General features: G+C 44.0%; 1 protein-coding gene across 3 annotated transcripts; it reads left to right on the top strand.

The window, feature by feature from the left end:
• The first annotated feature begins 632 nt into the window (after positions 1 to 632).
• NUDT13 (nudix hydrolase 13) lies at positions 633 to 8,083 on the top strand. 3 transcript variants are annotated; one of them, XM_075505420.1, is made up of 9 exons: positions 633 to 832; positions 2,365 to 2,474; positions 3,353 to 3,492; positions 4,144 to 4,251; positions 4,616 to 4,722; positions 5,636 to 5,761; positions 5,994 to 6,105; positions 6,757 to 6,911; positions 7,502 to 8,083. In XM_075505420.1, the coding sequence occupies exons 2-9, from the start codon at positions 2,392 to 2,394 to the stop codon at positions 7,694 to 7,696; spliced, it is 1,026 nt and encodes a 341-aa protein (XP_075361535.1). In that variant the 5' UTR covers positions 633 to 832; positions 2,365 to 2,391; the 3' UTR covers positions 7,697 to 8,083. The 3 variants fall into 3 exon arrangements, with proteins under 3 accessions (XP_075361535.1, XP_075361536.1, XP_075361537.1); XM_075505421.1 differs by lacking the exon at positions 633 to 832 and adding an exon at positions 876 to 897; XM_075505422.1 differs by lacking the exon at positions 633 to 832 and adding an exon at positions 1,026 to 1,044.
• Positions 8,084 to 14,724: the final 6,641 nt, after the last annotated feature.

Genomic DNA, 14,724 nt, shown 5'->3' on the forward strand with positions numbered 1-14,724 from the left:
TTCTCGATTAGAATGTCTCAATTCATGACCAAAAAGCAAAACGCTACCCTGAAAATATTTATTTTCATATATTTATAAAATTCTCTTTGTGCTAAATATAGGCAGGTAGGTTCCAGCCCAGAATAATGTTTTCAGTACTTGAGAGGAATCTGTTTGTTCAGTTATAAAGGCATGAAAAATATTTGTCATTATTCTGACATGTGTCTTGGCAAAGTGCGCTTTCTAATCACAGCTATTCACTTGCAAATTCAGCTGCGGGTTTGGGTGCTTGAACACTACACATCTCCATCCTTTAGATATATACAGCTCTTGGCATATTTTCTTGTTTGAGAACATATGGTCCTTAACTTTAAACAATGTTCTTATGTTACTGATAAGAAAACCAGAGAAGCTTAGGGGGAAAAAAAAATAAAAAAGAAGGAAGCTAACAGGGACAAACTCCTCTGCTAAGAACAGCTCAAATTACTGCAGCAGCAGCATTGTTCTCGTAATAACTTCTGCTTGGCAAAATACAGCATGTGGATTTCTGATGGAATGAAGCAGGTGGGGGGGGGGGGGGGGGGGAGAGTTTGCTCTCAGGCAGCCTCACTAACTCCAGGAGTTAGTCAAAATCCGGAGCAGATAGTCAGCCATCTAGCTTTGCCGAGGGCTTGCGAGCAGCCTGTGCAGAACTCCATTTCCCAGCGCTCCCAGTGGGGGAAGAGCGACTCGGACCCAGTAAGCAGCTGCTCCGCCGTTTGCGGTAGGAGCAGCGCTTGGGGCTGAGGTCAGCGCGGGAGGCGCGGAGCTGATCCCTGCTGCTGGAGACAGCACTCCTGCTGCACAGAGCGCAGTAAGTGGGGAAACGCGTGGGGAATGAGAGGCCGAGATCCAGCTCCTGCCCGCTGTACAGCGTAGGTGAGGTTCGCAGGCAAGACAGGCTGGCCTCCCGAGATCAAGTTTTTACTGTCTCTGAGTTTTCAGGGATCCTAACCAAAATCTGGCGTTGTGTTCCTAGGAAGGAAGGGGTTAAACGCCTGCATACATTGCATTTCATCGTTCCAGGTACAAGCTATTCCTCTTGTCCCCAGCCCGTCACATCCCGCTGCTCATTCCAGAGCAAAGTGCAGAGCTGTTTGTAAACTCCTCGATTCAGTGCTGGCTGCTCTGCTGGAGATTTTCACACGCTAGGCTCTACGAGACGTGGGGGTGGAGAAGTGACGGACACGTAATCGTCACACCACAAAATTGTTTCAGACACGGTCTCTGCGACAGTCGCCGTCCTCGCACGTGTCTGCCCGAGCTTGTCGGCAGCGTGCCGAGTTCCCACTGCTGCGGCTGAAGCGCCGAGCAGGGACGCCGATGCTCTCCCCAGCGGCTTCTGCAGCAGGCTTGGCTCCCCCGTCTCCCCGGGGATCATCCCGGTGAAGACCACCCTCAGCTGAGACAGTGGGAAAGAGGGATCCGGGGCAGAGATGTCAGAAGCCGCAAGGCAAAGCCTCCACGCTGCTGGCTGCAGAAACTGCCTCCATGTACAGATAGGAGCCTCTGCTCAGGCTCGGGAGCCATCACTGACCTTTACCAAAAGGAAGGACTCACAGACTCCTCTTTGGCACTGCTTATGTGTCTGTAAATCGAAGCAAATATGACTTCCTCCTTAAAGGGCTTCAAGTTCTATGCTTGAAAAGTGAAATATTCAAAATAATCATTAAGGATTATGAATCATAATCCTTCATTTTTGTTCAGATGAATGCTAGGGATAGTAGCATTTCTGGCTATTTTCTTGAAACTGAGTTCAAACGGCAGTCTGTGACTGCCTGAGCTGAAAATGTGGTAGGATCCTCTGGCACAAAAACCATTCATAGCTGGAGATGATCCAATTCAGCTGCAACTGCTGTCTCCCATCTAACTCGGGGAATTCTCTTCCGCAGCTGATATTTTGTCTTTCATTCTCTTCTGGCATCAGTGCCTTTCCCACAGATCTGCTGTGTGCTGCAATAGGATGTTCAGTTGGATCGAGGCCATTACAACTGTGTAGGAAACAAACAAGAGAGCAGCCACCTTCACTGCTCTCTTCCCCAGGGATACAGGAGTTTAGGACAGGAACATTGAACCTAGTCTTATAGCAATTTCTGTAAGACCTTCTGTGCACACTCACAGATGGAAACAAACTGAGCTATCTTTAAATAGTCTTAAAAATTGCCTGAAACTGGGTTTGGTGTGTGACTAGAGACTAAGACCAAAGTGATAATTTTAGAAAGCAGATGCCAGCATTCTGCAGACTCTGCAAGAGGGAGATTTCTGGTAGCAGTGGGTTATTGCACCTTTTAAATCAAACTTAACTTTGTAGGGCCACTGTATTACATTCTGTACTTCTCTTTTTAGGCAGACAGCTACCTGTAGGTGTTGGTTATGGCTGCAATTTATCAAGCAGTGTATAGAAGAGCTTCCTCTCTCTTCTGCAGGTTACACTCCACCTACGTTAGAAAAATGAGGTAAGTTCTCATCTGATTCTTGTGTACAGTGAGAAGACCAGAGTTTGGCACTCTTGTGTCTGCTGTCACAAGGAGCCCTACCTGAACCTAACCCAGGGGTTAATCTTTTAACAGTTCAGCAATAATATAGTAATGCTGTGTGAGCTCTGTAAATGACAACAGTCAAAATCTCTCCACTCCCTTCACCACTGATAAGAACTGGTTCTCTCAGGCTGAAGGTCTGTTAATGAATGCCTATGCTTGCTGACCTAGCTAAAGATCTCTTAAAATACGAGGCAGACTTGAAGTGATGCTGCTCACCTCATATTAAATACTACTTCAGTCTGAAAGAAGCATATCCTGATGCCCTTTTTCCAATGATTGCTTTTCCTAGCTCAGGCCCAGGCCTGCTGGACCCTAAGACTTCAGCTTGGTCTTTACCCCTCACGTCAGTGTGACAGGTAGAACATACCCTGCAGTGATGCATGTAGCCTGATGGGAAGTGTATTCAACATCTGAAGTGCTCAGTAGCCTTGCCAAACAGGACTTGGAGCCATCCGGATTGGGGGGATAGAAGGGAAGATCAAGGTTTCCTACACACAAATGATCATGTCTATAAAGCAGACTTCTTGGATTAAGAGACTGGGTTACGGATCTTCTCGGATGTCTAAGACTTGAGGCTACTTGTGTGGTAGTAAGAATTGCAGTATTTTCTGTCACATGGCACCTTCGCTAAAGGCTCAGCTGTCGAAAACTCTAGAAGCATTTGGAATACCTAAAATCTGTACTGTCCTTACAGCCCCCCTGCTCTGTGCAAAATAAATGCGTCCAAATAAGCGTAACACAGGTAATCTCAACATGACCTTGAATTCATCTTCCCAATTCTTTTCTCACTGCAGATACTTAAATGAGCTGAAGGAAGATGATAGCCTTTGTAGACAAGCCCAGACCTCAGGAACTTTCTACCTCTTTCACAATCTCTCTCCCTTCCTGCAGAAAGTTGGGAAGAAATATTTGGTACCACAGCTCAGTGCAGCAGGTAAGCAGGTGTCCGGAAAGAAACGCCTCCTGGATGACACAGCTGAAATGATACGGAATCATTTGCAATACGCAACCCCTTACATGGGGGTTGAAAATCTATCAAGCTGTGCAGGAACATTCTGCTATATGTAGCACGCTATTTGTTAACAACCAAAGACTATTTAGAGTTAAAACCTTGGCATGCAGACACAAGCTTATGCTCTTCACACACATGTGGTATCAACAGATACCTGATCTGTTTTGAGATGATAATTTTGAAACATTTGGGACCATGCCTTTTGAAGAGGAAGGGCTGGCAGGAAAACAAGCAAGGTCTACCTGACAAAGGTTATTTGGCGTAACGCAGGAAAAGTTTTCTTTGAGAGAAAGGTATTGGCTGGTGTAGGACAGAAACAGAACAGACAGCTGCTCCCCAAGCATTACGACATTTGCATATTTAGCTTGACATGGTCAAAACTTCCAACAGCTAGGAGGAAAGCCAGACTTTTGGTCTCCATCTGGGTGGGACCACTTGTCTGGTCCCCTCTCTCACATGAGCACCCTGCCTTGAGCCAAGATTGCATGTGCCTTGAAGATCCAGACAGAGCATCATGGTTGTATGAATTTGCTTTCATCACAGCTTTTTCTTCCCCTTTCCCCTGCTGTTTAGAGATGAAAAGGATCCTGGAGAAATTCAGAGAGACTGAACAGTGGATAGAGAAGTCGGTGCTGATCGGTTGTTCAGACAAGCACGTACCACACTTTGCCCTGGATTTAGGTTGGGATGACTCCTCGTCCATTTGTGTCAGCATCACATTTGATGCACTGAGATGAAGATGCTGCCTAGGCAGCATCTCTAGTCCTTATTGGGTGAATATTTACTGCCAAAGAGGACTCGGTTGAGTCTCTGTAGGAGCTGTTGTGAGCGTGGCAGGTCAAAGCCACAGAACTGCACAGCTGTTCCTGTGTTAGTAAAGGTGGGCTGTTGGCAGGTCACTTAACATTTGGGAATATTACCACTGGTGTGATGTCACTTCCATGGGAACTTCCAGAAATTGTATACCGGAACAATGAAGGGCGTAAAGTTGGGATAACAACTGCAATTTATGAGATCAAAGATTTGTTGTTGTTGTTTTAAACAGGAGCCTTGGAGAAATCAGTCATTGAGTCTGAACTCAAGGGATTGTTTACTGACTTACGAAAGGCTCTCTTCATAGTGGATGAGAAAGATTCTCCTTTGTTGGCTTCGGTATTGTACAGGATTTTTTGCTTTAAGAAGTTGCAATTTCATCAACCCTTCTCCTTGTCCCCCATACTGTTTTATGATTTAATACATATTGTGGAAGTACCTACTGTACACTTTCAGTGACCTAGTGCAAACACACTATAAATTACAGCAGTTTTCCCAAATTTGCGATCCCAAAAGCAAGCCACAACGGAAAGAGAAACAGACAAGTGGCTTAAAAATGACCGCAGTAATTAGCCACTTAGCATCAACCTGCTTTACGTCCAGTGTGAAACATACTGATCTTATCAGGAGCCACAGCAATCCCAGTTCGTCCTCAGCTTAACAACTGTCAGGCACTAGTTTTCCATAATCTTCTAGGCAAACTGAATTTCATGAACAAACTTACAAATCTTCTCTCAGAGCTGCTCTTTTAGAACTACTCACTTATAAGCTGTTCCTCTGCAGATGCCGTATGTTTGGAAGTCCTAAGAAAAGACCTATGTGTGAAAATCGGCTGTCCTGACCCATAAGTAGAAATAGCCCATGTTTTTTCCTGCTTTTTAATGTTTGTGGTGCTTGGGCTATTATTTTTCAAGAAGGTATTCAGGGTTGGAGACTCCTTAGAGTAGTTCATTTCCCATTACTACTGCCATTATATCCCAATAAAGAACAACTCTTCCCCACCTCCCCCAAACATGCCCAAATTTGGATACTAAAGCAAGAAGCATGAAACATCGATTGCAGAATCTGCCATTTTTCAAAGCAGTGCCCGTACTTAATTTACCTTTCTGAGGCTTCCAAACATAATCAGAGTTTATCCACATGACTGCATGCTGGGGAGAAGACAGCAAAGTATCATTCAGGGAGACAGCTCTGAATCATCTCTTTGCCCCAGGTATAAATAAGATTTGTCTTTCTCTCTTGGTGTTTGCAGGCCCAGTCCCTTCTCCGGTGGCACGATTCTCACCAGTACTGTAGCAAAACTGGGCAGCCCACTCAGAAAAACGTAGCTGGCAGCAAGCGTGTCTGCCATGCCAGTGGAATAACTTACTACCCACAGGTGAGCACTTGAACCGCAAAGGTAAGCAACACAGGGCCTCCGTGGCGACAAGCCAATGCTGCTGGGTTGCATGGAGGGGGACCCGTAAGAGGCGGCAGGAGTGCTTTGCACATAGCTCAGTACTTTTTCTTCATTGTTCATCCGGTGACCCCCAGCCAGCTAGGAAAAGCAACAATTTGCACTTACTCGTTTGGTCTTAACTCCCTGCTTTGCTTTTTGATGCATTTGCTAGATGTCTCCAGTGGTTATCACCCTGGTGTCTGATGGGAGCCGGTGCCTCCTTGCACGACAGCCCTCATTTCCCCAGGGGATGTACACCGCTCTGTCAGGCTTCTGTGACGTGGGTAAGGTGGTCTCTGATCCAGCGTGGTGGCCTCGGACGTGCAGGGCGTGGGGGCAGAACAATGGGACATCAAGCAAATGCTTGTTCACAGAGGAGGATGGAAACATAGGTCATATCAGAGAAAAACATACTGGATCTAAGTAGATTGGTGTTGCCATTCAGACAGAATTTCAAAATAGCTGTATGTGTCTGAAAAGAATGGGAATTATGTGTGTATATCAGTTGCTCTACTCCCTGATGGTAAATACAAGTATAAGACTCCCCAGGTTAGAACCCCGGATACTTTTTTAGTCCGTTTTGTGTCTAGTGCAGTCTAGCTCAGAAGAAAAACTACAGACCTCTTGTTACAGGAGGGAAAATGGCTTAAAGAGGGAAATGATGAAGAGAGGCAGCATTGTTCTGTCCACCAGCTGTATACAGACAAACCCGAAAATGTCTCTGAATGCCTCTGTTTAAGGGAGGTAAACATTGTTGACAAATTTAATTGAGCATCCTGCTGACAAGTGTTTCCAGGTCAGCACAGTCGGAGCTCCTGTGTGTGCGTGAGCAGTCAGGGCTGGAACACCTCAGAAATTAGTGTGCCTACATTTTCTTTGCCACGGTTTGCTGCCCTGAGGCCAGGCCGTCCTTACCTAACTTTGGTTGCTTCTAGGTGAAAACGTGGAGGAGGCAGTCCGGCGAGAGGTGGCAGAAGAGGTGGGCCTGGAGGTGGAGTCACTCTGGTACTCAGCTTCTCAGCATTGGCCCTTTCCCAGCAGCTGCTTAATGATAGCTTGTCACACGTTGGTGAGAGCACAGCAGGCTGAGGTGAGCAGACTCAGGTTCCCCTGAGGCATTTCACTGCCCGCCTTGCGTAGCAAAATCTCTTTCAGTCCACAGACTTTAGTCTGGAGAGCATCAGATCCTCTCTAACTGCAGTTTTCCATCAGCTTTCTCTACAACTGAAGAACAAACTTAAAAATAATCGTATCTTCTGTTGCAATGTGCCAGATTTTGCACAGGTCACTGTATATACACAAGCCCAAAGCCCAACACCCCTATGTTTTTTCCTCTGAACTTTGTAGAGGAGGTACTCTCCAGTATTAATATCATATTTGCCATAGAACATGCAGATTCTCTCATGTTAATTACTGTGCTCCGCCACTGGTACTTTGCAAGCCAGTGCCATGGTGGAATAGGGCTACCTGATTTGTGGCTTCCCTACAGAAACCAAGACAACAAAGCACTGGTTGATAGTAATGTCCTTTCCTGTATTGGCATCAGCACTTAATTCAGGCATGGATAAAGCACTCTGGGCATTCTGGCATAGGATCTTTGTGAGTGCAAGAACAAGCCAAGTACCACTGCCCACATTTAAATCTGATTTAAGGAACTGGTACTCTCTCAATTCTTTCCAGATCAGTGTGAACAGCCTGGAACTAGAGGAAGCCCGTTGGTTTGGCCTGGAGGAAATTGTGGAGGGTCTTAAGAGAAAGCCCAGATCTTCAAAGCAAGACGATGGTAGTTTTTTACCCTGGTTCCCTCCCAAACAGGCCGTTGCTCACCAGCTGATTTGTGAGTGGGTTAAGCAGCAAACTTCCCAGCCAGCTTAGGCATGACTTCATCAAGTCTATGATTCTACCAGAACTACAAAAGCTCAATACAAAAGCTTCCGAAGTCACTGAAGGCGAAGTCTGTGTTACAGAGAGGATAGCGCCAGACTGATGGCAGTCTTACACTCAGATACATAGACCTACAAAGCCATTTCTAAACTGATCATCCTCAGGCAATTCCGTGTACAGTGGATCACCTCTGAGATCCCATGACTTGCAGTAAACGTACAATAAAATTCTTAGGCCCAAAGCATCAAACTTAGTGTGACCAGCTGCTGCTGTTGCCCAGCAAGCAACAGAACAGTGAGCCCCTGGCACCTATGTCCCATTTTCCTCCATTTTATCTGTCTTGGATGGATATCAAACACACAGTTTTTCCAGGAAAAAATAAAGGGACAGTGGTGCCTTTCAGTGTTCACATTTATATGGATCTGGAAGAACTATAAAAAAAACAGAAAAAAAGCCACTGCCTCTACCTTCTCCCCTTCCTCTGTTTCCCTTCCCATTCAATCTTCCAGTTTCATATAAAACATCCTATTTTTCTTGCAAATGTTAAGTGGGCTCCTACTTCGTTGAGATATCTGAGCAACTAAAAATATCTCTAGAGGCACCATTTTCTCCACGAGTAAGACAGTGTTACTTCCATCCCAAGAAAGAGAGAACAGAGCTATCTGGTGGTAGAGAGTGGAAGAGCAACAAAACCTACATAGAAGCATATTAGAAGAACCCAGATAATGCAAAGGTGAGAGGAACTGCTGCAAGAAAAGACTGCACTTCCAACAGAGAAAAATTGTGAAAGGCACAATGCCTCTTACCCTATGCCAAAAGTCTGTGGCTTGCCTGGAGAGCTGGTCTCGTTTTACTGATGAAATTGTATAGCTTCTCTGCAGGGAGAGCAACAGAGAGACATTCTGGGCAAGGAAAGCTTAGTAAAAGAGATGGAAGGATGTTTGATCGGCTGCTGATTCAGGCTGACAGTCCTACTTTGTCAGAGTTCAAATACCAAGATTGCAAAACCATCAGTACAGATACTTGAAGGGGCAACAGGAATGTATCACTGACTGCCACCATTAGGATTCATTGCAGGTGAAAGACCTTTTGAGCAATGGTAAAAATCTGGGGTCATGACACCTGAGCAATAAGTGAAAAAGAAGGCTTTCTCACATCGTTGAGACATGCTTTGTTTCCTCAGGTTAATTTTACTTTAGGAGGTTGGGAGGGGATTCTTCCAGGCCATGGTGGCATGTGCAAACACCCTTCCCACCCTCACTAACTCTCAGTCAATAAAACCCACGTGTCAGAGCATGTCTTTCATGTTTGTGAACTCGATCTGTCAGTCATCCTGGTAGGAATGTACTCTGGTACAGCCAAGGGCATTGCTTCCTCCCCTCCAGCCCAGCCAGACACACCACAGGAGCCCACACACCACTGAACTTAAATGCAACACTCCTGCATCCAGTTTCCTTTGAAACATGTCTTGCTGCATGTCTTCATAGTAGTTCCTCATGCTTTCTCTCCCTTCACGCCATTTTAATTCCCCAGCGTTTATCTCTTCCTCTCTCATCTCTGGAATCTGCCATTTTCATTTTCATCCTCATGCCTTTCTTCCCCTTCTCTGCAGTAGAAGATACTGAAGAGTTAGATACCCGCCAGCAAGATATTCCTCCTTCCTACTTCTCCTTCCTACTTCTCCTTAATGCCTTCCAAGGCATTAATGCTTTCCAAGGCATTATCCTCCTTAACTGGAATATAAGGAATATATTATATCCTTATAATAAGGAATAATAAGGAATTATTATCTCCTTAATGCCTTCCAAGGTATTCTATCCTCCTTCCTACTTCCTATCCTCCTTCCTACTTCTTAATGCCTTCCAAGCTCACCCTTATGTAGTTCATTAATGTGCCCCAAGCTTGCTTCCAGTGTACAACATCCAGCAAGATGTACTTAGTACTTTTTAATATCCACACATGATCTGTTCTCCCAGTGGCAGAAAAAGGACTAAGAAGTAAAAGGGGCAAAAAGTAGTACATATGAGTGAAAGGAGGAATGGCTGTGTGACTTCTGCAGTAATCTGAGCTTTGTGTGTTTTGTTTTTGTACAAAGACATATGCATTTGCAGTGTATGTCTTTGTCAGATCAGATACAGTGTGACCAGATTCAACATCACAGAAAATTCACCTGTGTTTGGGAAACACTGGGTTACTCTGCTTATTAAATGATGGTTTTTAACATCAACATGCAGGCTCTAACTGTAAACTCTAACTGTTAGTAAGCTCTAACTGAAAGAGAGCAAGTACTGACTGACACCAACTCCTTCAGAACTGTCCCTTCTACATTGCTGACACAGACCCATCTTGGTAGGGTGTCCCTTGGGGTGATGTGGGCACCACCAAGATTTTGAGACACAGCATAAGACAGGCTGGTCACAGGAGATGTGATCATTACTGCTGCACCCTTGCTCGATGCTGGTGGGCCAGACACTGCCCAGGCTGAGGCTGCTAGATATCCATAGACTTCAGGACAACTCCAAGAGTGGCAGTCCATCTCATGCTCTGACTATACCAGGCTTTTTCAGATTTATCAGTGACCGCCTGTTATCTACAAGAAGAAATTTAAGAGGAAAAGCAAAGCTATTTTCTCATTTGTTTGCTTCTGTGACTCACACTTTAAAACACAGTTATAAATGTCTGCATGTTCCTTTTAATTATCAATTAAGAAAAAAAAGTCTTTTTAATCTACTCAAATACTTTTTTTTGTAGAGCAAGAAGAACTCCAAAGCAGTATTCCCATCACATCTTTGAAGGTCCTCAAGTTTTAAACTGTTTTAAAAAAATCCTTAATTCATACCCTTTTGACTTAGGTATGAAGCCATGACGGTGGCCTCTATTCCTGATGTTAAAAAAGCAGGAATTATTATAGGCAATATACAGCTATGAACAGGACAGAAAAACAAAATGAGAGAGACATTGTTCTCACGTGCATTTGCCTCAGAATTCTGGCTGAAGCCTGAGTAATGCTCACTGCAGTCAAGACAGAACATGCTCCCTAAAGGCAGGTGACCTGGAAAAAGAAACGGGCAATTCCTGACAGATACTTCTTCAACAAAACACAGCAGGGCTTTTCCATGTAAAAGATATCAAGCATGCAAAGGGGATGTAGCAACATATTTCTCTCAAAAACACATCCGTTAAATAAATCCTCTTTGGGGACAGTTGGCTTGTATAAATCACTGAAACTCCACTGCTTTCAGAGACTGCAAGGGCTTGGGACTTACAGCAAGACCTACCACTGAAAAGCAGTCAGCCTGTGGCATTACAACCCAGTTGTTTACAAGTATTACCAGTCAGCAGGATACATGGGCAGCTACAAAATAATAACATTCATCTGATTAATTTGAAATAGCTTTGCGGAGAGCAATGCAGGCAGGTTCAGAGCAGCATTCCACCTACCTACCAAAAGCAGCAGGGCATAAAAGTTATGTTTATCTCAGGTGCCAGCAGAGGATTAAATTAACCAAACCACTTGACACAACTTGTCTATGTACAACTGAGGGAGCTTAGAAAAATCTTACCTGGAAATGGTGTGGACTGAGAATATTTGTTTCACTTACCACATGCTCTCCCATCACCTTAGGCTGCTCTGCTGCTGCATGGAAAGGTCACATTTTCCTACCCAGAGGGGTACTTATCCATTGTGAATAGCAGAAAGTCTGACTTCAGCATTACAGGTCAAGGAGGAAGCTCTTACATCAAGAAATTACTTCACCTTAAAACATGCTCTGAGACACGGCAGACACATGCTGAATCTAATGTTTAGCCTGAGAGGACATGAGCACTTAATGAAACGCCCTGACAATATGACCGTGTTAAAAGTCATTTTTCAGGTAATCATTTTTCAAGTAACCATGAGCAGTTCAACTCTGGCAGCTGCAAGGGACAGGTTGTCAGAACAACTTGTAATTACACAAATACAATTCCTGTGCTTCAGTCTGAAGCACTCCTGAAATGAATTCAGCCAGCCCCAGCTTTCAGCTCCCATTTCAAACTTGTTCACTTTTCAACTTAGCAACAGATGGCAAGCAGTTGCGTAAGGGAAAAAATATTGCCAGATGTCATTCATGCAACAATGCATACACCTGGGAATGACTGAGCACCACCAAACCTACTTCTGTTAAAAAAAAGGACAAGTTGCCAATCTGGAAATGGTGTGACTTTTTTAAGAGCCATCAGTGGGATTTTGTAGACAATCAGGTGCACTCACTCAGTGATGTCCAGAATCATCATTACATGGAGAAACTGAAGCTGGCATCATCTGTCACAAACATAAGAAAGATCACAGAGGCAGAAACACAAAGCCTCCCCAGCTGCCTCACAGGGAGAGCAGTATTGGCACAGGAACAGAAAATGCTGATACAACATCCTCCACTGGTCCTTGTGCTCAACTGTACGTAGCATCTTTTTATATAGCATTCTCCACAAAACTTCACATCTAAACAAATGTCCTGGTTTTGGCTGGGATAGAGTTAATTTTTCTTCCTAGTAGCTGCGATAGTGCTGTGTTTTGGATTTAGTATAAGAATAATATTGATAGCACACTGATGTTTTAGTTGGTGCTAAGTAAGGTTTACACTAGTCAAGGACGTTTCAGCTTCCCATGCTCTGCCAGGTGCACAAGAAGCTGGGAGGGGGCACAGGCAAAAAAGTTGATCCAAACTGGCCAAAGGGCTATTCCATACCATATGGCATCATGCTCAGTATAGAAATGGGGGGGAGTGGGCCAGGGGGCAGCGATCTCTGCTCGGGGACTGGCTGGGCATTGGTCAGCAAGCTGTTGCATCACTTGGTTCCCCCCCTGGGTTTTGTGTTTGTCTCTCTCTCTCTCTCTCTCTCTCTCCCCCTCTCTCTCTCTCGTTGTTTTCCTTTTCATTACAATTTATTATTATTATTTTCTTCCAATGCTTAAACTGTTCTTATCTCAGCCCACAAGTTTTCTTACTTGTGCTTTTCAGATTCTCTCCCCCATCCCACTGGGAGGGGGGAGAGTGAGCAAGCGGCTGCGTGGTGCTTAGTTGCCGACTGAGGTTAAACCACCGCAACAAAATACAGCTACAGAGAGAAATGGCAGAAGTTAGGAGGCAAGGCAAGGAAGAGATTTTTCAGTAAGATTTGAAATGATTGGGGGAAAAGAGTGATACACAGTAAGGTCATTCTAATGGCAGGAAATGCAAAGAAGGCCCTATTTCTATGAGTGGAAATATTGCAAAGGGACGCAGAAGATTTACAAGTATATTAATAGAAGCAGAAAAGGAAGAAAGATGAGGTTTGGGATAGGGACAGAAGCAAATTCACACATCACTTTTATCAATAAAAGTCTAAGAATCTCAACAAGATATTTTAAGGAATGGGAAGCTGAAAATTCATAAATGGTAAGGTGGACACTACAGTCAGGATGCTAAATAAGTGTGTGTTGGAGTAGGACAAGAGCAGCTATACAGCTTTACCTATGAAACATTGTTGACTGATTTGTATAACAGGAACACAGCAAAAGAAAATAGATACCACACAAAATTCAGTAACTGTGATCTGTCTGAACAACAAAAACCTGGAAAGTTTTTATTAGTGAAAGAAAATATGCCTACAGTCACAAAGGGTACACCATAATGGTCTGAGGAAATACGATAGTTAAATATGGCTGCTGTCAGTATGCAGCATGGAGAATGCTTAGATTAAATTAGATTATATTCCAACACTATTAACTGTATGGTCTTATAACCTTACCTGCAGTTAATAACCCTCACCAATTAAAAAAAAAAAGGTCTGGTCTGAACTAATTTAGATTAACATCACTGCAAGTCATTGGATATCATTACTCCTTTTTCCCCATCAAATTACAGTCTTTACTGGAAATACCTCATTTTCTGCCTCCTACCTGGAACAGTGGTCACGTCAACTAGGTATTTTTTTCTGAATAAACTGAGCTTTACCTTCACATTAGCTTTGCTCTTCACTTCCCATCCTTGTATGCTTGCAAAATTGTGTATACCTATCTGGGAGTACAGGCTCTATTCCAAACAGCAATCCACACTTTACATAGGAGTAACACACAAGGTGATATTCTTCTGCCTCTGTTAATTACTTTGCTTTTTAGCTAAAGTTTCACACCAGAAACCTGTAAGTTGTTCATGGCATCCTTTTCCATGATACTGCACTCCACAAGACAGTTTCCTAGCCTGGAATCATAGCCAGCACATACTCCTACATCTGCCTGTTGTTTCTATCCTATTTCAACAGGACAAGTTGTTACTGTACATTACTGTAAGAATTCAAACACAAGATAAACTGAATCATGACCACAACAGCAATCTCAGTTATTTGCCTTGAAAGCAGTTTTGCTGTTGAATTCATTATCCACTATTGGCACCTGGAATCTGTAATAGGAGACCTTCTCCACCCTCAGGAGGTGGTAATCAGGTTCCTCAGCTGGTGGCTGAAGAACACACTTGATGCACATCAACTAAGGTGATGTTTTAGGCTTCACAGCCCTGAATTTTCATATTCTTGAGCAATCCACTTTTTTCAATAGCTCTGTATTCTGCTCTTCAAGCTGAGAACCCCAACTGCCCTCCATGGTGATATTTTCTTAGGGGAATAAACAAAGTTGGAAAAAGAAATAAATTTCCATCTTAGACCTGCCAGAACAGATGATTTTGTGTTCCACTCCAAAGATGTAAATGGCAAGAGGGAGGGCAGCTGTTGCTGCAGCTTTTGCAGCATCCCAAGGGATCCCGAGGTGGTACAAAGGGCCTGCCCTGACTCCGCTGCTATTAAAAACAAAATCCAGTTTCTCATATGAGTTAGGTAAGTAGCTACAGCAGAAGCTGCGCAAACATTCATAAAAAATGCTTTTCTACCACTGCAACTAACACATGCCCCGGAGATAACTGCTACTCCTATTCTGCAGTGTTAGGAAGGAAAGGCAGGAGGCAAGTGTCATGCAGGGAGGTGATCTTTCATGGCAACACAGGAGG

This window comes from Mycteria americana, chromosome 6 (genome assembly GCF_035582795.1).
Source record: "Mycteria americana isolate JAX WOST 10 ecotype Jacksonville Zoo and Gardens chromosome 6, USCA_MyAme_1.0, whole genome shotgun sequence".
NCBI classification, from domain to species: Eukaryota; Metazoa; Chordata; class Aves; order Ciconiiformes; family Ciconiidae; genus Mycteria; species Mycteria americana.

What these genes read in the sequence shown, in the direction of transcription:
- NUDT13 (XM_075505420.1), top strand. Translation starts at nt 2,392, where the DNA reads ATGGCTGCAATTTATCAAGCAGTGTATAGAAGAGCTTCCTCTCTCTTC. An exon ending in ACCTACGTTAGAAAAATGAG is followed by an intron (nt 2,475 to 3,352) that starts GTAAGTTCTCAT and finishes TTCTCACTGCAG; the next exon opens with ATACTTAAATGAGCTGAAGG. An exon ending in TGAGAGCACAGCAGGCTGAG is followed by an intron (nt 6,912 to 7,501) that starts GTGAGCAGACTC and finishes AATTCTTTCCAG; the next exon opens with ATCAGTGTGAACAGCCTGGA.